This window comes from Falco rusticolus, chromosome 1 (assembly GCF_015220075.1).
Source record: "Falco rusticolus isolate bFalRus1 chromosome 1, bFalRus1.pri, whole genome shotgun sequence".
Classification (NCBI taxonomy): Eukaryota; Metazoa; Chordata; class Aves; order Falconiformes; family Falconidae; genus Falco; species Falco rusticolus.
Genome location: NC_051187.1, coordinates 38,286,069 through 38,313,945, shown reverse-complemented (window position 1 = coordinate 38,313,945; position 27,877 = coordinate 38,286,069). Strand labels below are relative to the sequence as shown.

The following is a 27,877-nucleotide window of genomic DNA, read 5'->3' as shown; positions in this document are numbered from 1 at the left end:
AAGTCTCATCACTAACACGAAAGGATCTTAAAGTAGGCCCTGAATACATGTACAGGTATCACTTTACCAGCCCCTGAAATACACCCATCTCCTGGGTGGAAAACAACAGCTGTTTAGTCATGTACAGCAATACTAGTGAAACAGTAGACCCAGGGAGGAATAATACCATTTGAAAATTCATGTCTATGCAAAAATATTTCATCCATCTCTAGGGAAGCTTGCTTAGTAGCTATACCTTCATCCATTCCTACTAGTTTAAGTGTTTGTATCTGTCAATGAAAGTCAGTTTTAAACACGTGTACATAGGCTACTATAGGTTATGAAGGTTATGTTTTCCTGTCATTTGAACAGGTTTGGATTGTTTTCTGTTTGGCCGTGGCCAAAATACAGATTAAAAGATAGTACTTTGACTTGCAATACCATGCTAAATACTATTAAAAAATAATTACAAAAGCCACAAGTTAGCAGCAGAATTAAGAACACAAAGTATATAAAAAGGAAATAAAAAATCCTGTTGCTGCATTTTATTGAATTATACTTGTTATGATAAAAATAAAACGTCGTAGGTCAAATACATCGTGATTTTGCCTCCATTTCATATGGATAATACTAAAATCTCAAAAGAGTTGAAACACGCCAGGAATAAATAGTATTTAATTATAAACCAGTTTTTGTGCAGTACTGCACGGGGCTGGACTGATGCTGGAGAACCAGCACACCCACCTTCCCATCCAGAGAGGATTCTAAGGCACAGAGAGGTTTTCAGTTTGGAATGCCACAATTAGCTGTTCTGAACTTGTATTTGTGCAGGCTGTGTGCATCCTTCAAGTAACTTCCCCCCTCAGTTTCACTAACTGTGGTTGAACTAGGCCTGATCATCTAGGTAAGAGATCCTACATTCTACTTACAAATGAGCAAAAGGTGACTTATCCAAGATCGTTAATGTTACCTGTTAAGACTGGGCTTCAACTTCCTAGACTACAGACAATCATCTCAAGTATAATACATCCCTACAACTGCATTTGGTTTAGGAAGAATGGATAGATGTGTGGTACCACTTTACCTTTTTATTACCTATAGATACATTTATGCTCTTTGTCGTACCTTTTGGCAGCTTCCACCCTCAGAGCATGGCCAAATAGTTGTAGCACAACTGAGGAGGTGGGGAGCTCTTGAAGTGCATCAGCTGCTGATGAAACAAAAACTCAGTTGGCAGAATATTCCCTTGAGAAGGTCCTGTCCCTCTTTCCCTGTGCCCAGCTGCTCCTTCTTCCTTTCACCAGAATCTTCTGACTCCATCAGTTGGGCTGAATGCCAAATAAATTGTACATGTGGCTGGTCTCTGAGTAAGGAAAAGTAAATTTCTGTCAAGGGTATAGAATGAGAATCCTCATTTCTTTAAAATCAAGTGCTGGTATGCTTCCAATGCAAAATTAATAGCCCTAATTTAAACTATGAGGAAATGGGAAAGGATATGTTGGATTTGGAGGCAGACAGCTGGAGAAGAAATACAGTAGTGAAAGCAGTTATGAAACAAAAACTGAAGCAATCACAATCGCTTCTCCAAATGTGGAAACCTGACAGGATACAAGTCCACTAATTACAAATCTAGCAAATATGCCTATACAGCTTTACCTCTGTGCTGGCAGGAAATAGGAAAATAGATCAAGAAACTTAGTTATTATTCTTCTGGACTTCCTAATGTATCAGCAGTTTAAGTGGTGGTATTTTGATCACTCAGTTCTGGAAGAGTTGTTTGGCTATTCTCTTGCAGACCAGAAATAACTTGAAGCTTTCTTAGTTCATTGTCCATCTGTCCACAATGTCTGTACTATTCTGTCTCTGAGGACTTGCTGTAAAAAGTGAATGCTTTTTACTTTAAGATACACGATTGACATTGTTTAGGAGATCAGAGAATTTATAAATAAAAAAATATGGAATCAGCCTGACATCCCTATGAATACATGTTCTTCTTGAGATAGCACAAAGTTTAAGTGGGCTCTTAAAGGCAAAGTTCCTGAAGCCTTATTCTTGATAGGAAAACCAATCAATGATAATTACAGCTCTGCATATCCATCTGTAATCTCTGCTGCAATTTCTTTATATAGGTAACTGTTGTCAACAAGAACAACAAAGTGCTTTATATCTGCTGAGTTAGATAAAATTGCCAGTTTTAAAGCAAAGCAATTTTATTATTGTTTAGCCTATGCATTAGTTTGAAAAGGTACGTGCTGGACTAAAACAAGCTGCTGCTAAATGACAAGGATGGTTTGAACTAAGCTGAAGTCCGTGTTTTTTTACCTAAACAAAATACATGCAAGTAAGATAATGCATACTGTAATTTTCGAAAGTCATATTACACTCAGATGAAAAGAAAATTTGGGGGTGAAAGCACCAGCAGTTTTGTTTTTATCATAATACCTGCCTTAAGGTTTAGTTCATATAACTTAGGGGCATTATATCAGTAACTAAATAAAATGGAAAAAATAATGCAGCACTTCTCTCTAAGAAGGATGATCTGCTTTATGGAAAATTAATTTCCTTGTATCTGCATTCTAAGACTTATAGTGATTTGTGCTGCACAGCAGCCAACTGCAACATTTAACAAATAATGCAATCACAAAATTGCATATACTGATAAATGGAAAATCAGATCATCTGACTGTCTAAAAATCAGCATTCAAACACAGAAGGAGTGATAAGGTAGAAGCTGGAAACCCATTAATTTTCTCAAGATGTTTCTTTAGCTTAATAATTACCCATTAATGTCATGTTCTCCTATGTAACCCAAGAATTAGCCTATCAGCTTTGTTATTTTTAACAGCAAGTAATACCCTCTAGTGGTATACATAGGAAAAGAAGCCAGACAAAGAGTGATTACTTTTTTTTTTATCGTGAAAGAGGCTGAATAACATTTTCACCTGTATAACACAGGGTATCACTGGTCTGCTGGCAAGTGCTAGTTAAAATGGAAAATGCACGGCAAGCATTAGACTTGAGTTAGATGTCTGGGTTTTTTTAGAACACCAAGGTCTAGAATATGACCTGGACCACTAGAAGTCTTGAATCATTTGTTGTTTGCAGACAATTGTTTTGTCACTGCAACACTAGCAGTCTGGAAGGAGATTCTAGTGATGTCCAAGTCAGAGAGATTTGTCCTTACATCTGAGAGCTACATTTAATTCCTACACAGAAAGTAACTCCGTAGGCAAAATAGGATTACTCATCAGTCTCCAATATTGCAGTGTAATAAAGTCTGTATTTCCAGACTCCCTGTGCAGTTCCAAGTCCATTATCAAAAAAAGATTTTCTGAAGAAGCTCATAATCAGGGTTTCCTGCAGTTACCAGATCTTTTGTTTTATTCGCCAATTGGCAAAGGTTCAGTGATTGAGGTGAAAACTGACAGTGCTAGAGAAAAAATGCCCCTGTTGCCAACAAAAAGCTGTTGAGCTTATTAAAAGAAGTGTGCAAATACTCTTGAATCTTTTCCAGAAGCCCAGTCTACTAATGTAGTCATCTAGGTCCATTTCGAAATAGTCTTTGTTGACAGAAATACATTATCCCTAAGTAATGGTAATATTCAGGAACTTCTTCCATTTCCCTCAAGTAGCATGTCAATGTGCAGTATTTGTCATGATGTGATGATACTTGACTCATATTGTATCATTCTGATTGTCCCTTTGGTTTTGCCTTTCTCCTACAAGCCTATTATTGCTACAAGACTTAAAAGCATTTGTTAGTTGATAATGATTTTCTGGTGGCACTGATTACTTCCTCCACCTCCAAGAGGAAGGATCCCATACTATTCAGGTATCACACTGGTTCAGACTTTAAATCATCTTCTAAACTAATGTTAAGCAAGATAGTAGTCAGAAGCCAATTATTTTAAGGCCCCATGAAGGAAGGATTTACTATGCCTTATCTTTCTGAGCTGTAGTAATTCTGTATTATGTTCCTAGCAGTAGTTCAGCTACTGCAGGGTCTTGGACCTGTGTAATCTTCAATACCTCTGGTTATCTCTTTATTGCTTTTTTCCTTATGCTGTGGCAAACCAATCTCTGCTCTCTTTATCCTCTTCTAAAGCATATAATAAAAGAATGGAAAAAAAATGCCCATCTCCCAAGCTGGTACTTGATACTAATGTAGTACTATAGGATGTAATGAAGCTCACTAACTTTAAGACTCCACATTATGGTTAATAAAACTGAGACAGTAGTTAAAAAAAAAAGTTCTGACAAGGATTTATTAATTTATGCTTGAGAACAAATGTGTCTTGACAGTTGAACGATGAGATTGCCATACTCTGTACAGAGAGTTTTTTCTAGAAATCTTTCCACTGTATTGACAGAACTTGCAATATAGAAGTTTGGGAGTGGGTGTCAGTTTGCAGACTCCAACCCAGTTACAAAGATGGCTGCATGCCCAGATGAGATGAAGGTTCAGACTTTTCTTGCTACTATTCCTGTTTCTGTATGTTCAATCCTGCTGAAAACCAAATCAAACTGACACCTGGCACAGGAGGGAGATACTAGGTGTCACATTCCTGTGTCAAGCTGGATAGGAAGTTTTATTACCAAAAAGAAAAGGAAAAAAAAAATCTCAAAAAGCTATTTCAAGCTAAAAGCTGGAAGGAAAGAAGCTAGTCAAGCTGAGCCTTCTGAGCCTTTTTTTCTGTCCATGCTGAAGGTTGAGAAAAGTCTCCTTCAAAGCAAAAGTACCTCTGTACTTCAACTGGGGGAAAATGGCAGTTCTGTGGTTACTTCAAAAATGCTGCTTTCTGGCAGATGGGCAGATACCGACTGTAAGTGGCATTTTGTGCGGAATACTTGCAGAGGGGCACATATTGACTGTGAATAGCATCTTGTGCAGAACACTTATTTTCAATCCTTTAAATACTGATTTATGTATATAAGAAAGACATATAAAATCTCTAAGTATTTTCTCCAAGACTTAATTTCCTCATTGACTGGCAAAAAATAAATATTAAAATTTTCTAATCTTCACTTGAATCAGATTCCACCCAGTCTGATACGCTCATAACTTCTGATGGAAAGTCAAGGTGGTAATTCACACGGTCTGCATGCCATTCTGAGAACCATTTCTCTGTTTCCATTAAAATAGCCCTGGGCAAAGTGAGGACGCAGGCAGCCATCCCAGAAATCTCATCCTCCAACTGGGGTCCTTCCTCCCAACAGTCTCTCTCTGCGTCATAAATGTGGACATAGTTCATGCGGATTCCTCTGTTATGGGATCGACCTCCCAAGACATAGATCCTGTTGTCTAAGACTGCAATACCTGGTTCTCCATGTCCTGCAGGAAGAGGACATACATATGTCCACTGATCAGTGCTTGGCCTATAGCAGGCAACCTGTAAAAAAAAGAAAGAGATTAGCCAAACTCCAACTTGTATCTTAGTGACAGAGCCTGGCCATATGGTAAACTATTTAGGAAGCCATGCAATATCATCAGTCTTTTGACAGAGTGTTGATAATAGAGAGCATATCACTATGTGATAGAAGTACAGTACTGAGCAGAAAACTGCATAGCTGCCATATAGCTTTGAATCACAACTTCTGACCCTGCTGCTGGAGTAACAGCTGTATGTGATTCAAAAAAATGCAAACAAAAGTGAAAGAGATGGGGACACATGCTAATATAAGCTCAGACACAATGCATCTGTTTGCATTAGGAAAAAATGTGCTGCAACATACAAACATGACATCTGCTAAGCTGTCTCTGCACCATATGTTGGGAAGTTTTAGATTTCATTTGGGTACCTACTTGGCTAACTGCTTTTATTTTTAAGCATGTTTTTATCATTCAGATACACTTTTCAGCTAGTTTTAATCCTGCTATCTTCATTGGCTTTATAAGAGCAGTTACTTTGTGTCTTCTTTTCATGTCTCTAGTGGTTCTAGAAGCTGGAATAAGACTCAAGAGAATTCTCTCCAAACATCACTTATCATCAGGTACATCATCAGGTACTGTACATTTAATTGCATTATACAATTGCCATCCAACGTATCCGTAACAACTCTCCTGCAATTACACATTGGTAATTCAAAAGTTCTGGATTTAGAAAAAAATGCACATGAGAAGACAATGTAAAGTAAATGTAGTTGATGTGCTACTTGTTGGGTATGTGTATGCCAACAAATGTTATATACATCAAAGATACTTTAAAATTGACTAGAATTCCGAGCACTAAACCTTTAATGCTTCGTGGGTTAAAGAATGTGTTCAAAACAGACAGCAGTAAATAAATCACTGCAAGTTCTGCAACTGAGTGGGGGGAGCTGGTGCACTAGCTGTTGCTGGGCAGTTTTATTTGCATACTTAGTAGGAGAAAGGCATTACATCAGAGTGCAAGCACCCATAAGAAACAGACTCTTCCAAGAAAGACACAGGTATGACATGCTCTCACCTGGTGAACATCCCTTCTGTAGCCAGAATCATTGTTGCTTCCTCCAATTACATAGAGCTTTCCTAGCAGTGCAGCCATCCCATGCCAAGCACGTCTCACTGGACCATCTGCTAAAACATCCCAGCGGTCAGTCTTTGGGTCATAACACTGTAGCTCCTTCAAATAGTCTTCTCCTCTCCTCCCACAAGTAATATACATCTTCCCATCCAGTGCTGCTCCAGCATGTGCATATACCTGTATCACCACACGGGAAAGCAAGAGGTTGAGGTCTAGATTTATCTATTTCTACCTAAATCAGTTTCGAAGTATGCAATAGACTTTTAAGGGAGTGACACTCTTCATGAGCTATGCAGTTATCAACATCTGGAAGGATTTTCTTACAGATAATTCCCTTCTAGGTGATTATGCTCTAAGTGTGAATTTCTGAACGAAATACACTAGAATTTCTAAAACTTCCAGGACTGCAGTGGGTTCTCATTCTTTATTGTTCCATGATTAGAAGATCATTCATACTGATGCTTTTCTCCCTAGTCTACTTGGAAGCCTTTCTGTTGGGGATTTTTCTTATACAAGCAGTGTTGTCAGGAATGCAAGATATCCTACTCAGTAGCACTCAATTGGATCTTAAGGTTTTTTATTTTCTCAGTATTGACACACTAATTATTTGTGACCTTGTGTAAGCCGTTTATCCTCTTCTGCCTTTGCATCCCTTTTGTAAAATGGCAGTAATATTTATATTTTTAAGGTGTCCTGTGATTCTCAATTGAGAGGCATTATAAAATCACAAATACTATTTTGTGCTGGTCACTTGACCCAAAGCTTTTAAAAGATGTAGCAGAAACCAGCATAGTTTATTACTCAGGATTTTCGTTTTCTTCCCTAACCAAGATTCATCAAGCATACAAGTTTGTTGTATTGATACAGTTTCATACTTGTATTCATACAAGTTGTTTGTATTTATCTTCCTCTTTTGCAACACTTTCAACCTGAAAATGGAAATTCTTGGGTTTTTTTAGCAGTATTAGAACTTAGAACAAACTTTTCCACTCATAACCCCAATTCCCATGTCATCACACCATTTCCTGGTTCCTGGGGTCACAACTGCTAGTTTGGCAATTGCTGTTCTAGAAGGATAAATGGTACTGATGACAAAATACAGCCATTCACTCACATATTTCAAATGAGTAATGGTCTTACATTAACTGTCTGAGACGTGATTCTGCATCACATAAGCTACTGTCACCAGAACTTGTTACCCAATCTCAGTTCTGTGACCAGGAACTAAGTAGTCTGTAGAAACTGATGTACCTTCTTACTAGGGCATTATCTCTTCTGATCAGGAGTAAAGTGTGTTGTCAGGACTGTGAGTGATAAGATTGTATTACTGTGGCTCATCATTTACCTGCCTAGGAGGAATGGGAACTTCCTGTTCCCAGACATTATGTATTCAATTCTAAGTGGTTTTAAGGTTTAACACAACAAAGGTGCAAGGGGAAACAACAAGAAAACAGGAAAAATAAGCATTTGACCTCAGTATGTAATTGACATATATTATTATTATTCTCCTATCTTGATATTCATTCATCTCATATACAGAGGCTACTATTTCCCATCTGACTATCAGCAAATTTAAAGCTACACATGAGAAAAGCATCTAAAAAAGATTAAATCAGGAATTGGGGAACTGTAGTAGCATGTCTGGCTAATACACTCCTTACCTCCTTCTTCAGAGGTGTCACATATTCCCAGGTGTTGCTTTTAGGATCATACCTCTCCACTTCCCTCAGGTCTTCATGGTAGTTTCGGCCTGCGACGGCATATATATAGTTGTCCACAACACAAACACTGAGGTCAGCATGCTCTTGCTGTAGGGACTGGATCTGGAACCATTTGTTGTGTCGCGGGTCATACCTTGTAAAAGAATGGGATCAAAGTAAGTTATTCATACAGTCACAGAATCATTGCTGGAATACCAGACAGCACCACAGATGTGGGTTACTGTACTGTCTTTGGCTGAAATTGAGCTCAGCTGTAAGTGGAGTGAAATTTGGCCTTGTCAGCATTTTATTATTAGCAAAGTTGTTTTATTCTATTTTTAGAAGATGTATTTTAGCTGACATAACCATGCTATAAAAGCCTAGGCTTTCTATTACCTTACATACTGCTGTCAGGTTATATTTCAAAATATCTTGCTTGCACAAAGCCATTCTACAAGGTAAAGCAGTCTGAAAATATCACAAAGAGTGAATCTAGATCTTCAATAGTCCAAGAAGGGCATAAATATGTGGAGGGTTCTTTGATTCTTTTCCCCAACTGTCTCCTGCTCAAAGTGAACCTCACAATTTACTTTTAGGTCAAAGTATCTATCTGGTCTGGAAAGTTTAGTGACAGAGAAAATTGGTTGTGAAGTGAAACTACGCATGCCATAAAATAAAGGCAACTCAGCTAAAACTAGTAAAAATGACCACAATATAAAGACAAAAGGGTTTATATCTGGTTTTGCAATGTAATGGGCAAGGTCTAAACCTGATCCTTCTTCCTGTTCTTTTCTGTGGCACAGAAGAATACAAGAGGGCCATGGAATGCTGCTATTTGGCACACAAATTCTTGAAACTCAAGTAGTGTAGCATTTTATTTAAAAAACCTTTTTGGTAGCTAAATCCCTTTGTATTGGGACCAAAACTACACACAGAAGACTCCTAGGAAATCCTAGTTCAAAAGCATCTAGACAGCCTAGGGTTCTAGGTTCATTACTGCTTCCCACACCTTTAATTGCTTCCCCCCTCCAACAAGGCAGAAAGTAGCACATGTAATACTCTTGAATGAGCTGCTGCTTCTACCCCATCAGGCTTGGCTTTGTCCCATGAGCACTGCTGGAAGCTTCCTGTTACTATGAGGCTCATTTCTTTGTGTTTTCTTTCAGTTAGGTCCCTGCTTAATTCCTAGTCTTTTGGCTAGCAGGCGTACAGGCTGCACTACTGGCTTACTGACTCAGAGATGGGCAATAGGGTGGTAATAAAAGTAATAGATTGTCCTTATCTTACCTCCAACACCTTGACTCTGCTCGAAAACCACTTACATTGTTGTCTCCACCAATTAAATATACAAAATTATTGAGAACAGCAATCCCTTGGTTGGACATTCTGGGGGCTAGTGCAGCTGTAAAGTGCCTCCACTCTCCCAACAAAGGGTTCAGATACTTGGCATGGTCACTGAGGACAATGGATGGAATAGAATGCATCCCTCCAAATCCCACTACACACTGGAACTCTGATCTCAGCTGTGTCTGGGAGCTCTGAAGCATTGGCTGAAGACATTCATTCTTGTGGTACATTAATGCATCTGCGACTGTATCTTTTAAAGGAGATGGACTTAATTTGTCATGAAGCCTTTGCAGGATCTGGGGTTCCATCAGAGGAAAACGAACTGTCTCAAGTAGCTTAAGGTGCTCCACTAGGAAGACCTGATCTGTCTCCACTTGCGTTGGAGAAAAATAATACAAAAGCGCCCCATCATAAACTTGAGACTCATAGTCAACCTCCAAACGGTTGCTGCTGAGAAGGGAGTAGACCTTCTGCAAGGGTAGCTGTCGATACACCTGTGTCCTTGAGAAAGCTGGAAAGTTCTTAAAAATGTAGGAGTCCAGCTGATCGCTCAAATGTCTCAAGTCATAATGGTCAGCTAGTCTGTATATGTCGAGGATGTTCTCTTCATCTACCCAGGACATGAGAAAATCACAACAGAACTTAATAACTTCTGGAATCTGCAAAAGAGAGATATTTTTCATTTCAGGCACCACTTGCCTCACACTCAAGAGACAGGTGACAGAAGCCTGGGATGACTGTAAGAAAGTTGTCCACAAGATGGTTACTTTCCTCACTGTCTGATCACCATGTTCACTTGCACCCAATTCATCTTTCTCCAGAGAAAAAGAACCCAACATGGGTATGTAGATGAATATAATATAGATCTTCTAGCCACACTATACTGGAAGCCTATGAGTTTGGCTTCAGCTGCTGCAGCAATGTGTCTTCCAAGACACATGGGACAATGGACAGCCAGGCTGCCTGGTTTGTTAGCATGGCACCAAGCTGCAGGCTGCCTGGGAGGCAGTTGTGAAAACACAAGGCATGGAAGACACAGTTAAAGGCAGGTTTACAGTCACTCCGTAATTGTTCTTTCAGAGCACTATAGACATGCTGTATCAAAGACTGTATCTGTAACAAATATATCTGCATCACTCGAGCACAGGAAGCCATTTGAAAGGAAAATTAATTATTTAGTGTTGTCTTCTGAATACAATTTGAAGTTGTATCTGGCAGTAGGGACTACTGGCAAACAAAGAACTAACTGCTGTCCAAGAGCCCCTCTGCTAACAAAGTGGAGCCAAGTGTGTAGGAACCAACCAATGCAAGCACTCAGAAACTTTAAGGTTTAGTACCAAAGCCTTGTGCAGCAGTTAGCTGCAGGGGAAATTAGAGAAAAAAACTTGTCTTAAAGGGACACGAACTCTGCACTTAGTGCAGAAGTCATAGTGGTAGGCTTTCCTGTAGTGATGGGGTAAGGGAGGTTATGTGCCTGTAGACTCAGTCTGGAGAAGATTTTGAGCAGCACAGCAATTTCTGAGCAGCAAGCCCTATTCTTTACCTTAGGCCAGTAGTATTCTATTTTAAGGAAGCTTTCATAAGCAGATCAGTGCAAGTGCGTGCTATATAAAACAGTCCTCGAGATGCAATGGTAAATGTTTATAAGTAATAAAACCATTGGCACAAATGAGATGTGCAAGTACTTATTCATTGTTCCTACCCTTCCATAGTTAGTTCCAGTGGATAGAGCATCCCAAAGAATTTTTTCTCATCAGACCCATGCTCTTATTCACCCCTTAATCTTCCATCTAACCAGATATCCATGGTTTCTGTTTCTTTCATTGTTGCTTTTGTTTCTTGCTTCTTTTTTGTCACACCTCCCAGTACCTCACCTGAAGCTGCCAGGCTGCAGCTAAGGTTTCCTGTACACTGTTCACACTGAGTTCCAGCTCCGAAGTGTAAATGAAGTTCAAGATTTTACACATTGCATTGTAGGAGATGCCATGAATATGAACTTCTTCTTGTTTCATCTCTCTCAGTCCTCCTGCAAACATTCCTCTGTAAAAAAGACAATGGCACATGCTATGACAGATTTGCATTGAAGCTGGTTTTAGTTTGCTTATGTTGTCCTGGGAACATAAAAAATATTCAGAAAGATAATAAGCTAGCCAGACACTTTTGTGGAATTACCTCTTCTCTAAGCCAATGATACAAACAGTAGAGGCCTTTAGGACCTAAGAAAGCAATACTCTTCATTCTGCAGGAAAACAGTGGGGGCCATCTGAAAGGTATGATTCACAGTTGAAGGACTTAAATACAGACCCAGTATATATGGTTATGGGCAGATACAGATACTTTGGGTGTGTGGGAAGAGACAAAACAGATGAACTTGGGACTGTAAGAGTTTTTGTAAGCTTGGGATTTGTTCATTTGCTCTATGAAAATAAAGTCAGTTCAAGAAACTGCTAATCAAATTGACCAGGGGAGTGTCTGGTTTAATGAACAGTGAGTCACACTACAGGCATGTAACAAGAGGAGTGACACACTTCCAGTGACTTTTTATGTATTATGAAATGATCACAATGGGCAAAGTCTTACAATGCTAAGGATCCGTTAAAAGCCACCTAGAGTGCATTTATGCGGAAGACACCTGTTCATATTGTCTCTCCTCTCTATATACCTCCAAGTACCACAGGCAGTGAATTCAGTGGAGGTAAGCTCAGTGTGCAGGAACAAGAGCTTTATTTCTGTAGAGAAATTACAGAGAGATGAATAAAGCCATACTATGCATTTTGAAACACATTCAGCTCCATCTTATGGGTCTAATTTTACATCCAGAACCAGTGTGCCAAAACAGAAGATTTGGATGTTGCAGGTTTGAGTAACATTCAGACACATGCTTGTTACTGCTGTACTGAAGTGTACCTGAAATAGTCACAGGATGCAGCTAGAAGTATGCGATGAGCCTCAATAGGTTTCTCTTCAACTACCAGAACTACATCGAAGAGGATGCTGCTGTCTCGGAGAGATACCAAGCCACTGAGCAAGGCCTGAGAGTGCTCTGCACTGCGGTATGTATTGCTGGTGCGCTGCTGAAGGGAGGGCTCGAGTTGAGCTTTGTGTGGCTGAGTCAGCTCCTGATCCTCCGCCATCCCAAGCAGCAATGGTCTGCCACCAGCTGTAGCAGAATGAAATCTGTGAGACAACAGAATCAGCAAAGGTTTGTGCCTTTTGCTTTACAAAAGGTCCTCTGACCCCCGCCTGTCACAGAAATTAAATCAAACCAACTCTTCAGTCAATGAAGAGACAGTTCTACCCTGAAGAAATTATTCTGAATGATGATACTGGAAACAGACAGGTGTACATCAGCACACCAAAGTGGCAGAACATGGATTTTCAAACAAGTATTCTGACTCCTGGGTTTTCAGTCCAAGATCAGAGTTTGTAGCTCGTAAGGCTATTTTTTTTCTTAGCAAGAGTTTCACTTCTCAACCCATTACCAGAACATCTTGTTTCTTTTGCACTTCTGCATCATTTATAAAATAGAACAGACATAATTTTTGCAAAATTCCAAACTGTCTGATAACTTCACATAACTTTGCTGCAATATAAACTGCACCTTCTGTCTTTCTCTTGATATTTTACCACAGAATCCAAAAGCCCTCCTCTCTCCCTCTTTGCTTTCTTAGTTTTCTTAGCTGACCATATTTCCAACTGTCATTCTATAAAATACTATATGAAACTGTAGGCTTCAGAGTGAGTTCTTTATTGTGACAGCTTCAAGTTAGCATGCACAACTGCTTTCCACTTCACCGTGATTCCCTGCAGAGAGAGGGTATTTCCTCAAGTGCAGGTGCTGTAGAGGGCTGTCCCATAGCTTTTCTAGGGCTGCCACTGACACTGTAGGAAAGTCCCCTATGGCACATGGGGAAACACCTGTAAAAAGCTAGTTGGAAGTTATTCTGTTTCATGTCTACAGTTAAGCTCTCAAAATCTCATGAGTCCTCTTTTACCATCCTGTAATTTACCCTTTCCATTGTCTTTGAAGAACGTCAGAAGCTGTAGCAGTTACAGCTCACAGACTACCTAGTTGTCACAGCGCATTACCCTCCCCCTCCCCCGCCTCATTAGCAAAAGGAAGTAACTTTGCTGATATGGTTGCTTAAGACACAGTTATAATAGCCTCTCCTCCAGCAGCCTGGGAAATAGCTTAGTGGCACAAGGGATAGTCACAAGGGGTTATCAGCAGTCAGGGAAGGAAAAGCAGAACAAACCCAGCAAATCCAAACAAACAATGAAGAAATGGAACCATTGTTTAATTGTGCCAGCCATAGACAGTAAACGCAGCATTGGAAATCCCTCAAAGTATTGCAAGGTATTCTGTGTATGGTCAGAGAGGAAGGAGCTATCTGGATGACACGAAGAAACATGAAAATGTTTATTGTTCTGCCTGAGGGAACTTACCCTACACTGTCCAAAACAAAAGGAAGCTAGGTGGCATTGCAAGGTAGATAGGATGGAAAAAAAACCCTGATAAAACATATTAATAGTTGTCTGCTCTTTGCCAGCAAACCCAAGACAACCAGCTCAGAAGAGCAGCTCTGATGAGACAGCCTTCTAGGGAGCACATTCAGGTCGATTATATCGTGGGAAACTATCCATCAGCTGAAGTAATGGATTATTTTTCATGACAGGAAGATGCTTTTCCTAGAAATAAGATGACTGCTTTTGAAGCAGACAAAACATTACTATATCATTTGATTTGCTCCTGAGGAATACTAGAAGTGTTGGATTGAGGCAAGTGAGACAGGAGATAATACAGTAAGAAACGCAAGTGAAGGTGGGGAGTGATACTAGATGTAGATCAGAAATTTCCCATTTCACTTGAAGGGAATAAATGCAGGAAAAACAAAGTAGGGTGAGATATGGTCCAAATGAGGAACAGATTCAGATAAACCACATTAACTCTTAACGAAGTTAATGTGGTTTAATGCGGTTAACACTCCAGCGTTAATGTGGTTAATGCTCCAAAAAAAGCTGCATCTTTTCAGCTGCTTAGAGAGCTGTGTCAAAAGAAGTCTCTATGAGAGTAAAATTGTTGCATTGAAAAGCAGAAGTAAATTTTCTGAATTCAAAGGCTTTTGTTGGGTAGGGGAAACAGCATGACCTTTGATAAAATCTTACAGAGTGTCGTATCATGTACCATTCATGGAAGAGAGGTTAGGGAGGATAAGTGAGATATGATAAAACTACACAGGCCATTGAACCCATGTAACAAGAAATGTATTGTAGAAGTGGTTTCCAGAGAGAGAAAGATGTGCAGGGTGGAGTGGGAAACCTGTATAATCATGTCAAGCCTTTATTTACATTTACATGTAATTAATATAACTGTAGACAGGTACTATTCAGAATAAATTCTGTATCCAAATAATCTTAAAAAGGAAAAGAAAGGGGGTGAAGCTTTCAGCAAGTAAAGCCCCATGTGGTAACTGGAACCAGGAAGATCATCAAATGGTATCATGAAAGAGAGTAAATAATTGTAAGAAGGGAAAAGAAAGAGAGATATAAATAATTTGGGGATTCTGAAGCCTGTACGCGCATTAGTATCTGTATAGCCTTCAGTGACAAATGGGGCTGTCTTGGGGATCTACATGGACTTCATCTCACTGCTAGTACTACTAGATATGGACTTGAATTATCCCACAACTATCAGCAATAGCTGAACAAAACCAGCCTTTCTAGCAGACATGTGGTAAGCCCAGTGTGGTCAAACATAGATGCTGGCAGTGCAGCTGAGCCATCCTCCACAGCTGATTTTTTGCTAGTCAACAGCTGAGCCTACAGGTATTTTGCTACACTTTATTGTCTGAATTTCAGCTGAAACTTCTTGTTCACAATGTCTGCCCCTGGCTTGTATCTTGGCTGTTACTGGTGAGCTGGACTGTCCCTCAGGGTGGTCACTCATTCACATACATCAACACAAGAGCTGCCTTGTGCATTGGAGCACAGAGCCACTATGACACGGAAATTTACCACTCCATAGCTACCTGTGAGTATTTTGCCATCCATAGTTATTGCTGCTAGCCAGTTTTGGGTGTGTTGGTTGAATACCAATGCTGCTGTGGAAAAAGGGTAGAATGCTACTGAGACCTATATGCTGTTATGTGTACTTCCATACTCTCCTAAACAGGGTTTCAAGGCTTATAAATAGGTATGCATGTCTATTGTCATAGTTTTAACCAGTGGGAACAGACTACTCTAGAAAAATTATTACTGAAATTATTTTAATGAACTGTTCCCAACTTATAAAATTAAAGGTGAACATTTGTGGTATTAGTCTATGATGTCTGAGTGACAGGTGGTTAAGTCCTCCTCTTTGAGTCAAAAACCAAAGAAAGCCTCTTAACTCCTACCTAGACAGTCTTAAAAGCTGGTAGAAAAGACCTTTAAGACAAAAGAAGGGTAAAGGACCATTAAATGGCTTGTGGGAGGATGGCCAGCAAGATTCATTTAGGTGATTATTGAGTATGTTCAGCTTTGTAATAGCTGTACAAGTAGCAGCTGGGGTTGGGTGGGTAGGAAGTTACAAAGAGTGGTTGCTGAAGCAGCGTTAAGGGGGTTGTGCTGTGGGCTTTTTTGAAAGAGGAGTTGGTTTTGGCATTTGAGTTTTCTGGATTAAAGGTAGTGTGCTTGGTGGGCTGATGGTTCTGTGTATTTCTTTAAGTGTTCTAAATGATGACTACAAATTTGTTGGGGAGAGATATTGGTGTTAGTACAGCACCTTGCTTCTCAGACTGTGTGGTCTAACTGTGACCTGTGTACTTTGTGTCTTTGTTACTATCTAAAAATCTGGTAGTCCAAACAGTGGAAGTGTCTGTTTTGTGTGGTTTACCAGCTGGGGGCAATGACTTTAGGAATTGTTATGCCTTGTAAGTGTCTATCAGTCTTACAAATTACTAGGAAATTTACCTTTGTGTATTTTGAGCTGAAAATAATTTAACCCTATCTCCTCAAGCTTTTATTTTGCTTAATCTTTATTGCCCTTTAAAGAAAAAAAAAAAGCTGACTGTAGTACAAGCAGTGCAGTTCTGAATGGAGAAGCAGAACAGGTTTGTTCAGCCTACTGCATGCTGCAGAAAACCTACTTACTGTTTTTTCCTTCCTGACCAGTTAGGAACTTTGCTGGCTTTTAGGGCCTGAGAAGCCGTTTCCACAGGCTGGCATATCTGCCCCTGTAAATGAATGCGCTGTAGGCAAGCCCTTGCTAGCTCTTATAAATGCACAGTCCCTTGAACAATGCAGCAAGGTTCCCCTCTATTCTGAGACTCTCTACTGTCAGCTTCTTGCTTCTAGGCTGTTCTTGAGACCTCTCTATTCTCTTACCTCTGTTATTGAGAAACTAGCTCTGTGATGACTGAGCCAAGTTCCTAGAAATCTGAGTAATGTTTTTTTTTTTTTTTTCCTTTTTTCCCTCCCCTTTCTCCTCTTGTGCAATTTTCTTGGTGCTGGTCAGCTGCTAACAGTGGGATTCAGTGTCTGAGATTGCAAGGCAGACCCAAAGGTGGAAGAAATGAGCAACTCTTTCTGTTCACTGTGCTTCTTAAACAGTGGCAAAGATAGTTGCCCATGAGCCAGCAGTGTGCCCTGGTGGCCAAGGCAGCCAATGGGATCCTGGGGTGCCTTAGGGGGAGTATGGCCAGCAGGCTGAGGGAGGGGATCCTGCCCCTCTGCTCTGCCCTGGTGAGGCCGCATCTGCCATGCTGCATCCAGTGCTGGGCTCCCCAGTTCAAGGGAGGCAGGGAGCTACTGGAGAGGGGCCAGCAGAGGGCTACGAAGGCGATGAGGGGACCAGAGCATCTCCCTGATGAGGAAAGGCTGAGAGAGCTGGGTCTGTTCGGCCTGGAGAAGACAAGGCTGAGAGCGGATCTTATCATTGTGTACAAATACCTTAAGGGTGAGTGTCCAGAGGACAGGACCAGGCTCTTTTCAGTGGTGCCCAGGGACAGGACAAGGGGCAACGGGCGCAAACTGTAACACAAGAAGTTCTGTCTGAACATGAAGAACTTCTTTACCTTGAGGGTGGCAGAGCCTTGGCACAGGCTGCCCAGAGAGGTTATGGAGTAGTTGTCTTTGGAGACATTCAAAACCTGCCTGGATATGACTCCATTCAGCCTGCTCTAGGAGAATGTGCTTTAGCAGGGGGCTGGACTGGATGGTCTCCAGAGGTCCCTTCCAACACTGACCATTCTGTGATGGAAAAGTATTGCCTCTCATGCTGTGGGATGCTGTCTCCAGGAACAAGGGAAGGCAAGTTCTTGTTCCGATCACTTTGAAACTGCAGAGGAAATCAAACTAGAGATTTTCTTAGCTGGCTGCACAAAGTATTTGAGACTGCAGATATGTTGGTTTGCTTGCATTTGTCTTTTAAAGGACGTGGGTTAATGGAATTAATTTTAGGGTATTACAATTGAGTGCCCAGTACATAAAGAGGAAGGTGTGTGAGGTCAGTAATTGTATGTGCTCTTCTATAGGCAATGCTAATGTAGGAAGACATGCACTGTTGGGTCGTTTCAAATCAGGGAGTTAAAAAACCAAAACAACAAAATCCCCCATAAATGGCAAAACCCTTAGGGGCATCTAGAAAGACATGACTGCTCTTTTTCAATAGACTGAATTTTTCTATATTCTGTGCCTGGATTCCATTTAGATACCAGGGGAAAGGAGCCATGCCTTGCAATAGTACACATGGAGGGAGCACGAAGGAAATCTGGTATTTCTTTCTATTTCCTGTCCTATATTCAAAGTTTACTGTATCGCTAGTGGTCTCTTGTAATAAGCTACAGAGGCAGTGGAATCTACAGTGTCTCAGTGGCTTGCTGGGAGCTCTGTGTGATTTCCTTGTATCCAAATTCCATTACCACAACATGCTTCTGCAGATTACTTGTATGAAAAAAGTAGAAGTATTAGGCTTCTGATTATTCAACTGAAATAGTTGCCTATCTGTACATAACAATTTGTGGTTTTTTTAAACAAAATCCCCTCTCTGATCAATGGCAGAATACTTGCTTTCACAGTAAAGGTATGTGGTTTGACTGAGGAGTTTGGCACTGGGACAGGAGGAATTGGGCAAATGGATTGTAGCTTGATCATTCAAATGGCAAAATCATGAGAGACTGGTATGCTGGCTTGTTCTTGTGCTTGCTGAAAATCCTTATTATTTTAATAAAACAGGATATAAGAATGAAGTAGCTCAACTTGAACAGGGAAAGGAAAAGTTAAAGGCCTGGCAAAACAGATGTGGTAGATGAGTGCAGTGCATGTCCTATCTGAATTTTTGAGTGCAAAACAATTATTATACTACAGTGTTTGTATGCTGCTTCAGTAAAGAACATTCTGGGGAGTGGGAATTCATATGGCTTACAGCATATGCTTCCCGAGATTGAAAACAGAGTCCTGCTTCTCTAAGAATGTATGTGGGAGCACTTGCCAGTAGCTGGGTCAGGGTGTATATCCTGGACGCATCCTGCTGCCATTATAGACATACTCAGCCTTCATTTTCTGGTGAGATCTGCTGTGCATGGATTCTGTGCTTTAAACATAGTGTAGTTAATTTACAGTGCTGAAGTTTATTATTGGTACTACATGGTATGATATACACCTTGACAAGTATTCACACCTTGTACGACTAGCAGCCATGTCATACAGGGATGCTTACTGCTGTGTGGTGTGGGGATGGTAGTGGTTTGTGTGAGTTTAGGTTTTTTTGTACAGTTGTGCTGACAGCCTCGATTCTCCACTGTAGAGAAATGGCTGGATACAGGAAGAATTATCTTAATTTAGTTTCTATGGAAACTCAGACATTTGTGTATTCAAGAGCCCGTGGCTGTCAGTTACATCTCTACAAAGAAGTGTTTTATGTAGATAGTGATATTCTCTGGCGCATCAGCTGTGCCCAAAATAAACTAGAGCTTGCTGGTGTCGGGTATCCAAATCTGTTTAGCTTGCTGCCATATGGACAGGTGGTTCAAGCTTGGTGGGGGGTCCCATGCTTTCTTAGAATTGTGGAATAATTTAGGCTGAAGAGAAACTTGGGAAGTCTCTAATCCAATTGCCTGCTCAAAACAGAGAAAACTTCAAAATCGGGTCAGGATGCTGAAAGCCTTGTCTGGTCAAATCCATCCTTGTCAATAACTGGGAAACTGAATGCTTAACCATCAATTTTTTTTTTTCTTTATCCTGTCTGAATTTCTTTTCCTGCAATTTGTGGCACTTGCCTCTCATCCTTGGCACTGTGCACCACAAAGAAGAGTTTGGCTCTACATTTTCCTGTACCCACTAGACAGCTTAAAACCCAGTAACTGGCCCTCCCCTTAGCCTCTTCTTCTCTGTATTGAACTAACAGAGTCTTCTTGCCTTGCATGGGCTTGTATCTTCTTGTACCTGCTCCTGCTCTGTGTGGTGATCTTCCGCTGAACTCCCAGGTATTTCTTTCAGTATGGAGCTCAAAGCTGGGCATAGTATGAAGATTTTGTGGGCTTATAAGTGCTGAATAGAGTGGGAAATAATAACTTCCTATGACCTGCTGGCTATGCTTTTGCTAACACAGCCCAGTATAAAGCTGGCCCCTATTGGAGGAATCATATTCAACTTGCTGCTCATCAGGTCCCCCAGGCTGTCTTCTTGCAAAGCTGACTCCTAGCCAGGCTTGTCTCCAGCCTGTTCCAATATATGAAGTTACTCTGACCCAGGTGCATGACTTCACTTTTGCTATTGAAATTTATGTGGTTCTTGGTCCATTCTTAAAACTTATTGGATGCCCCTCAGTTGCAGCTCTGTCCTTTCTTGCAGGCCATCTTATTCATAGCTTTTTTCTGATACAGAGTAACCAGTATGGTGTGCTGATTGAGATTCAAATGGATTAGGCCTCTAAAAGTCTTAATGCATTGGAGGAAGTTTAAAATCTGTGCCCTAAGGCTTCCCACACCTTCATTTCTCCCTAGGGAGTAATAAAAATTAGGATCTAAGCCAGGCTTCAGCTGAAAGCCTGACAAGAAGACAAGATACAAGACTAGAACAAAATGCTAGTTTCACTGACTTTCAGGGGTTGCAAATACAAATAGACAGAACCTGGCTACACACCAGAATTTTAACAGGGCAGAGGGCACAGAAACAAATAGATCAGCTAGTCAGGGAGTGTGCAGAACAGGGAGGCAGATGGGTGCCTGCCAAAACAGTTCAGAAAAAAGATGTGATTCCACAAACAATATAAACTGAAAAGCAAAAACTATTGTTCATTCTAACTGGAGTGCAAATACTGGAATAATTCACCAACTATATGATAATTTGTAATGGACACTTGTAAGAGTGTTTGCTATATAGAATACAATTGAGTACATCATTATGTGTAGACACGACTTGAGCAGATTTCATGTTTTTTGAAGAAAAAGGGAAGAGGGGTGAAGGGAAAAACAGAGGCTTTGCTCAGCAGTGCTTCTTTCAGAATTATCCCTCTATGCATTCACAACTGTGCAAAAAAAAAAAATTATCTTCCTGAAATACCCCTTCACTTTAGGGAACCTTCTACAAATACAGGGAACAACCCAAACAACTCCTTTTGACCAAGGTTCCCCACAAAAAGAAAGAAATTAAAGACATCTGGTAGTAAGTAATATCTCAACATTAGTTTTGAACACTCATCAAATAATGACATGCTTTTGCTAGGTCTATATATGCCACCTTTATTTAATTCACTAATGGAAATAGGCAAGCATATCACTCTGGGCTGAATTTTTGAGCTGTTTTCAGCTTTTAGCTTTAGTAGTATACTTGAAGTGTGGGAGGAAACCAAAAGGCATGGTTTGGGAAATAGCTTTTGCAAACTATGCTGTCTCACAAATTTTGGCATTCATTCCTTTCAGCAAACACCTGTTGGGTTTTTTTTTTCCCAAGCGTATTACAAGTTATTTCTAGGACATATTGAGAATAAAACACCTCATTTAATATGTATATGGCAAAACTCCCAATAAATGTATCTTTATTTAAATATTTAGATACTTAAAAAAAAATCCCCCCCCCCCCAAACAGGAGCATAACCTAAAGAGTATGAGCTTTCTAACTTGAATATTTTGCCTTATCCATAAGAAATCTGCAGCTTACCCAAAATCATAGAATTGTAAACTTTTCTGTGGCGCACACTTGCGAGGTGGCCTGTGGCCTAAATGCTACCAAGAAATTGTAATAAAGAAAAAAATTCAATACAGTACTAAAATGCTTTCTCTTACAGCTTCATCATCTTTCTAAGGGTTTGATTATCTCTTGCTACTATTTTTTTTTCTTCTTCCTAATCTTGAAATAAGATTTGCTTTTCACCCGAGTCTTTTGGTAGTCATTTTCTGGTTTGAGTGGAGCAGCTGCTTGTCTTTGAAGGAAGGTGTGTTAGCCAACTATATTCAGGCAGGGTGTACCTGCTTACCCTAAAAACAAGTGGCCTGCCATGAAGGCTCCATCTTTTTCCAGAACGAGGAGTTACTGTTTAGTACTATATCCAGATAGTTCTGGTAAATCTGTGAGGAATATGTTCTGTTGACAGAACAATTTTAATTATCAATCCTAAAGGACACCACTTGTTTTAATGAAGCTTCTACAGGATCAAGCTCTCTAAGTAATAACTACACCAAAACTGACAGTTTATAAATTAGCCAGTGGTGTATGTTCTATAAATCTTGAGAGACTCAGCTAGTTGGCAAGACTTGAACCTGGTTTGTTTAACTGCTTAAACCACACCGTGAATTTTTAATAGTGTAAAATACAAGGAAGAAAAAAAAAAAGTAATTGTACCAAATACAACAATTAAGTGACCTGGAAGAGAGCAAAGGCCTCTTCCAGCATTCTCCAGCTCTGATTTTTGTATCAAACATGGATTAATTCATATTATTCACTACATTAATTTTGTTTCTGCAGGGACCTGTAAGGTCTGTCTGTCGTCCGTCCCCCCTGCCCCAGCGCCACTACTTACACATTTCCCCATCAGGCACACAAAACGAGCAGTTTTCTCTGCCAGGGAAGGCTTACCTGGAGTCGCACATCATTGAAAGAGGCAGCCTGGCTCTAGACTAACCCTGTGATGAAGGGATGAAAGCCGGTTCAAGCACGCTTACGGTTTTACTTTCTCTTCCCCGATGAAAATGCCTTTGCGGCTTCTGAGACCCAATGCCCTCCCACCTGCTGATCCCACCTCCCCTGCAAGCAGCCTACGGGAGGCAGCCCGGGCAGCGCTGCGCCGCGACATGGGGTCTGGCCTTGGCCCGGCCGGGGCGCCCTCGGGTCTTCTGCAGGGCCAGGGCTTCAGCTGGGCCGGCGCGTCCTCGGGGGCTTCGTGGGGGTGGCAGGGCCCCGGCAAGGGGCTGCCTCGGCCTGGCCGAGCGGGGGCGGCCGCTCAGCTGGCAGTGGGGTGGTCCCCGCCAGCGAGCAGAGGGAGGCGGGACACCACCTCAGCCGTGCGGGCCTCCTCCCGGGGGTCCGCCCCGGGACAGGCTCCCGCAGGTGCAGCTTCCCCGGGAGTACCGGCCGGCCCCACCAGGGCCCTGCACTCCCTCTCTCCTCTCTCCGCCGCCGCCCCAGCCACCTACCGAGAGCGGCGGCCTCCGCCACCGGCTTCCGCCTTCATGTGCGACCCGGAAACCACGGCGAACGAGGGGCGGCGGCGGCCGGAACTGGGGCGGGCGGCGGGGGCGACAGCCCCCAGCGGCACTCGGGCGCCCGCCAGCCCGAGGCGCGACGGCTGCCGGCGGCGCTGCGGCGTGCCTGGGCGTAGGTGGGCCGGCTGCGCGCCGGGCCTGTGGCAGGGACGGTGCGAACGCGGCCCCCCGGGACCGGTGCCCGGGGCCGCCCCCGCGGGCGGTGTGTCGGAGGCGGGACTACATTTCCCAGCGAGCACCGCGCCGAGCCGGAGTTCTCGCGAGAGTTGGCCTGCTAGCGCCGGGACTTCATTTCCCTGAAGCCTTCAGTGCGCCGGTAGTGGTTGCGCGGCACTTCCGCAGTGGCGGGCGGCGGGGCGGCGGCGGCGGCGGTAGTGGGAAGCGGTGGCGCTCGGCGCTTGCGGTGGCAGGGATGGATGTGACCGGGCCTGAGACCGACTGGCGCAGCACCAACTTCCGGCAGAAACTCGTCAGCCAGATGTGAGTGCGGGCCGCGGCCTCGGCGCTGTATAGGCCGCAGGCAGGCTTCGGCCTCTGCTGGGGGGGATTCGGCGGCTCCCGCGCAGCTGTGTCCCACCCGCCTCTGCTCCTCTGTCAGCCTTTCCCGGCCCTCCCCTCGCTGCCTGGGGAGGTCCGTTGTCCCCGGTGCTTCCTCTTCCTCGAGCCCTTTCGCCGCCCCCCGGTGAGGGGGGCTCGTTGCCAGGATTTGCCCAGTTCCTGTGCGGGGGGCAGTCGGGCCTGTTCTTTGACTTGTTTTCTCCGGTCCTCCTTCCCTTTCACTTTTCTCTTCCCCAGGAATACCAGCTTCCTGTCCCGCTGACAGCATGCACTTTAGGGCTTTGATTTTGGCAGTTTCCCTGGTGTTGCCAAGTTTGACAGATTCTGTCCGATGAAACCCACTGTTATTATCTTGCACCTGGCTTTTTAGCGCAAAAATGAAATAAAAATGTTGGTGACAATGTGAAGTTCAGCTTGTCGCCTTTTCAGTTGTCCTTTGCGAAACAGTCGCTTTACTTGAATTACTTTGCTGCTTTGCATGCGTTTTCTATTTTATGGAAGGCTTTTCTACCCTATGGAAGGTGGTTATTCCAGAAGGGAAAGCATGTTCACATGTTTAAATGTTTTTAAATTAGTGTTTGTAATAAGTAACTCAGGGTAATTTGCTGATCAAATGGGGTTTTAACAAAAGGAATGATCTTGCTGCAACAGATTTGAGAACGTTCTGTCTGGCGAGAAAAGACTTAACCATGAGGTTGCAAGATGTACTTTCTCAAGGCAAATATTAAACCATAATCTCATGTTACTATGACAACTTTTGTCTTTGTTTAGACCTTAGTGGAAAAATAGATTAGTTTTGTAATATACAGCTTCTTGCTACATGACTGATAGTATAACTGTTTGTTTAAACCGTCCTTGAAGCTGAGGATAAAAGGGCTGTGTTCCTTGTCGGAATTTGCGAGCCTGGATGGAGCTGCAACTCCCTGGCCGCCCAGCGCTGTTTTTCCTTTCCTGCCTTAATAAATACTTAGTGAATTTATTTTGGACTCTAGTTATTTCAATTCAACTATAACAGTGTTGAAATCCTTATTTATGTGTGCTTGAAAATCTTGGTCTTGCCTAGTTGCTTATAAGAATCAATATTTAAAAACAAACTTTTTTTTTAATATTATGTTAACAGTATGCTGTTTGGCTGCATGTAGTTTTACTGCCTAGCTGTGGACTTTACTTAAGTGGCTGTTTCAGAATTAAATGGTTATGGTATTCGTAAAGAAATACAATAATGTGTGTCTCAAAGCGTGCTTTAAAGTATTTTGGTGTTTGGAACTGATGTTTTACTTTCTAAACTTTCTGCAAATTCATTCATCTTGTTAGGTTAATCCGTTGCTTTTTCTTCTCCTCCTTTCCTACTGCTTCATCAAAACAGCCAAACAAAACTGCCCTCAAATGCTGCGTAACTTTGAGGAAGTAAATATGAGTAAGCAGATACAAACCTTAATGCAATAAACATTTGGTTTTGTGTTTGCCCTGCAAACTGTAATTCTTTTCTTTGAGCAGTAAACAATGCTGATAAATGTTTCAATGCACAAGTACAAGAAATTAAAAAAAATTACTACTACTGACCAGCAAAACTTTAAGACTAATGCCATATAAAGAGATGACAGTAATCTTAAAACTTTTAATTCTTGTTCTGAAACAGAAATAAAATGTCCTCTGTTTATTGTCTTTCACATATGTGTGCAGATGTCTGGCTGTGATCTGTGTGCTTTTCATTATAGATGTATTGACAGTCTGTCTTTTTTAATATCTTGTCTGTAAATGATGTTTCTTCCTTGTGCTCCATCCATTTTTGTAGTATATATCGTATGTTTGTATTCACTGTCTAGTCTAAAAAGCAAACAGACTTCTTACTGGGATAAGTGTACAATGACTGCAGCAGGGATAGGGTTTTTTGAGTGATTAATCTCTGCTAGATATCTGAAAACAACTTGCCTTGGTTTCTTGTTGGTGCTTGGAATAAAGTGAAGCTAGGCAGAAGTAGACTTTATAATACATAGATTTGTTGAATGAGAAATAGAAACAATATATTGGCTAAAAAGACTAGAGCTCTGCATGCATCAAGTTCCTATTTCTTTTCATAAGCTTCCAGTTTTGCCATTAGTGAGGCTTCTGTAGTAGGTAGAACAGGGAGGTAATTAAAATAAATATCTGGTGAATTGTCTGAAATTTTTCTTAATTTGTGGAAAGGTTGTTCCTAACAGTTATGAAAATACACTGTCTTATATATATGTATATCTTTTATATATATGTATATCTTCCAGTTCATCCTGCAAATAAGTGATACTTAATTATCAAGGTGAATATTAACACTTGGTCTTAAAAGTTAACTGAAATGTTTGGAAGCATTCACGTAACTCATTTTGAGTGCCTTGCTATAGCTCCTGGATACAGGAGTCTTGTTGCTATTTCACACTTAGGTTTCCTTTACAACACTGACTTTAAGTTGGGGGGGTGGGGGTGTTGGTTTTTTTTCAGGTTTTGGTGGCTTTTGTTGGGGTCTTCTTGGTGTTGGTTTTTCAGTGACGTGGATGAGCATTTCAGGGATGCTGTGTGGAATAGGTATCCTAGTGAATGTGTCAGTGGTCAGTATGTATGATTTGGTTGTCATAATTTGCGAGAATACTGCATTTGATGACCTAAGAAGCCCCCTTCAGTATTAGATTCTTGTGTGAATGCAGGCCCAGACAGGACTTCCATACTGTTGCAAGATCCAGGGAAGCCTGAACTCAGATGGCTGACGCCAAGGAGCAGCTTTGGCTTTTCCCAGGTTGTTCCAGGAGACAGCAGTGATGCAGGAGCGTGAATGTACAGTTTTCCTTGCAGGACAGCCCTTTATTCTGGCCCTCACAGGGAGGGGACACATACTGGTGCCTTGGGAGCCTCCTTTCTAAGGGCCTTTCCTTAACATGTTTTTAAATGTTGGTATTGCATGAAGGAGAAATCTGAACAGGGTTGTGTGGTGGTAAACGTGGTGTGTGGTTGCGTACGGTTCCTGCCCCAAGCTACTTCTAGACTATGTTAGATGGGAATAGTGTTGAGCGTATGTCCCGGTTTCAGCTGGGATGGGGTTAATTTTCTTCTTAGTAGCTGGTGCAGTGCTGTCTTTTGGATTTGGTGTGAGAACAAGGTTGATAGCACACTGATGGTTTTGGCTGTTGCTAGGTAACGTTTATACTAAGTCAAGGACTTTTCAGTTTCTTGGGCCCAGCCAGGAAGAGGGCTGGAGGGGCATGGGAAATTGGGAGGGGTCACAGCCAGGACAGCTGACCTGAACTCACCAAAGAGCTATTCCATACCATGGGATGTCATGCTGAGTATATAAGCTGAGGGAAGAAGGAAGCAGGGGAGCATTGTGGTGTTTGTCTTCCTGAGTAACTGTTAGGCGTGATGGAGCTTTGCTTTCCTGTAACTTGTTACATTCCTTTTCTATGCTGTGGTGGTTTAACCCTGACTGACAACCAAGCACCAAATAGCTGCTCCCTCACTCCCCCCTCACCCAGAGGGATGGGGAGGATAAGCAGAAAGGAATGTAAAACTCAGAGGTTGAGATAAGAACAACTTAATAGGTAAAGCAAAAGCCACACACCCAAGCAAAGCAAGGAATTAATTCACCACTTCCCATGGGCAGGCAGGTGTTTGGGCATCCCTAGGGAAGCAGGGCTCCATCACACGTAATGGTTACCCAGGAAGACAAATGCCATAATGCCAAATGTCCCCCCCTTCCTTCTTCTTTCCCCAGCTTATATACTCAGCATGACATCCCATGGTATGGAATAGCTCTTTGGGTAGTTCAGTCAGCTGTCCTGGCTGTGTCCCCTCCCAATTTCCTGTGCCCCTCCAGCCCTCTTGCTGGCAGGGCCCAAGAAACTGAAAACTCCTTGATTTAGTATAAATGTTACCTAGCAACAACCAAAACCATCAGTGTGCTATCAACCTTGTTCTCACACCAAATCCAAAAGACAGCACTGCACCAGCTACTAAGACGAAAATTAACTGTATCCCAGCCGACACCAGGACACTGCAATACCTCTTAATTCCAAGTGTTTGGGTTGCCATGCAGTGAAGCTGACAGGGAAATTTCTTGGTTAAAAATAGCTCAGGAGAAGTGGTT

At 41.8% G+C, this 27,877-nt stretch overlaps 2 protein-coding genes across 9 annotated transcripts in view; one reads left to right on the top strand and one right to left on the bottom strand.

Moving 5' to 3' along the window:
* Positions 1-491: 491 nt before the first annotated feature.
* Positions 492-23,242, bottom strand: KLHL22 (kelch like family member 22). 8 transcript variants are annotated; one of them, XM_037371889.1, is made up of 9 exons: positions 23,140-23,242; positions 22,583-22,629; positions 12,437-12,706; positions 11,404-11,569; positions 9,470-10,188; positions 8,144-8,336; positions 6,426-6,659; positions 5,297-5,369; positions 492-1,342 (listed from the first exon to the last, which is right to left on the bottom strand). In XM_037371889.1, the coding sequence occupies exons 2-9, from the start codon at positions 22,597-22,599 to the stop codon at positions 1,299-1,301; spliced, it is 1,716 nt and encodes a 571-aa protein (XP_037227786.1). In that variant the 5' UTR covers positions 22,600-22,629; positions 23,140-23,242; the 3' UTR covers positions 492-1,298. The 8 variants fall into 8 exon arrangements, with proteins under 8 accessions (XP_037227786.1, XP_037227454.1, XP_037227706.1 ...); XM_037371557.1 differs by lacking the exon at positions 492-1,342 and having other exon boundaries at positions 2,882-5,369; XM_037371809.1 differs by lacking the exon at positions 492-1,342 and having other exon boundaries at positions 2,882-5,369; positions 12,437-12,689; positions 23,140-23,200.
* A 299-nt stretch (positions 23,243-23,541) lies between these two features.
* MED15 (mediator complex subunit 15) overlaps positions 23,542-27,877 on the top strand; it is a 31,694-nt gene continuing 27,358 nt past the window's right edge. The window contains exon 1 of the mRNA XM_037372226.1: positions 23,542-23,688. Coding sequence (XP_037228123.1) covers positions 23,621-23,688 — 68 coding nt within the window. The 5' untranslated portion in view covers positions 23,542-23,620. The remainder of the gene's footprint in view (positions 23,689-27,877) is intronic.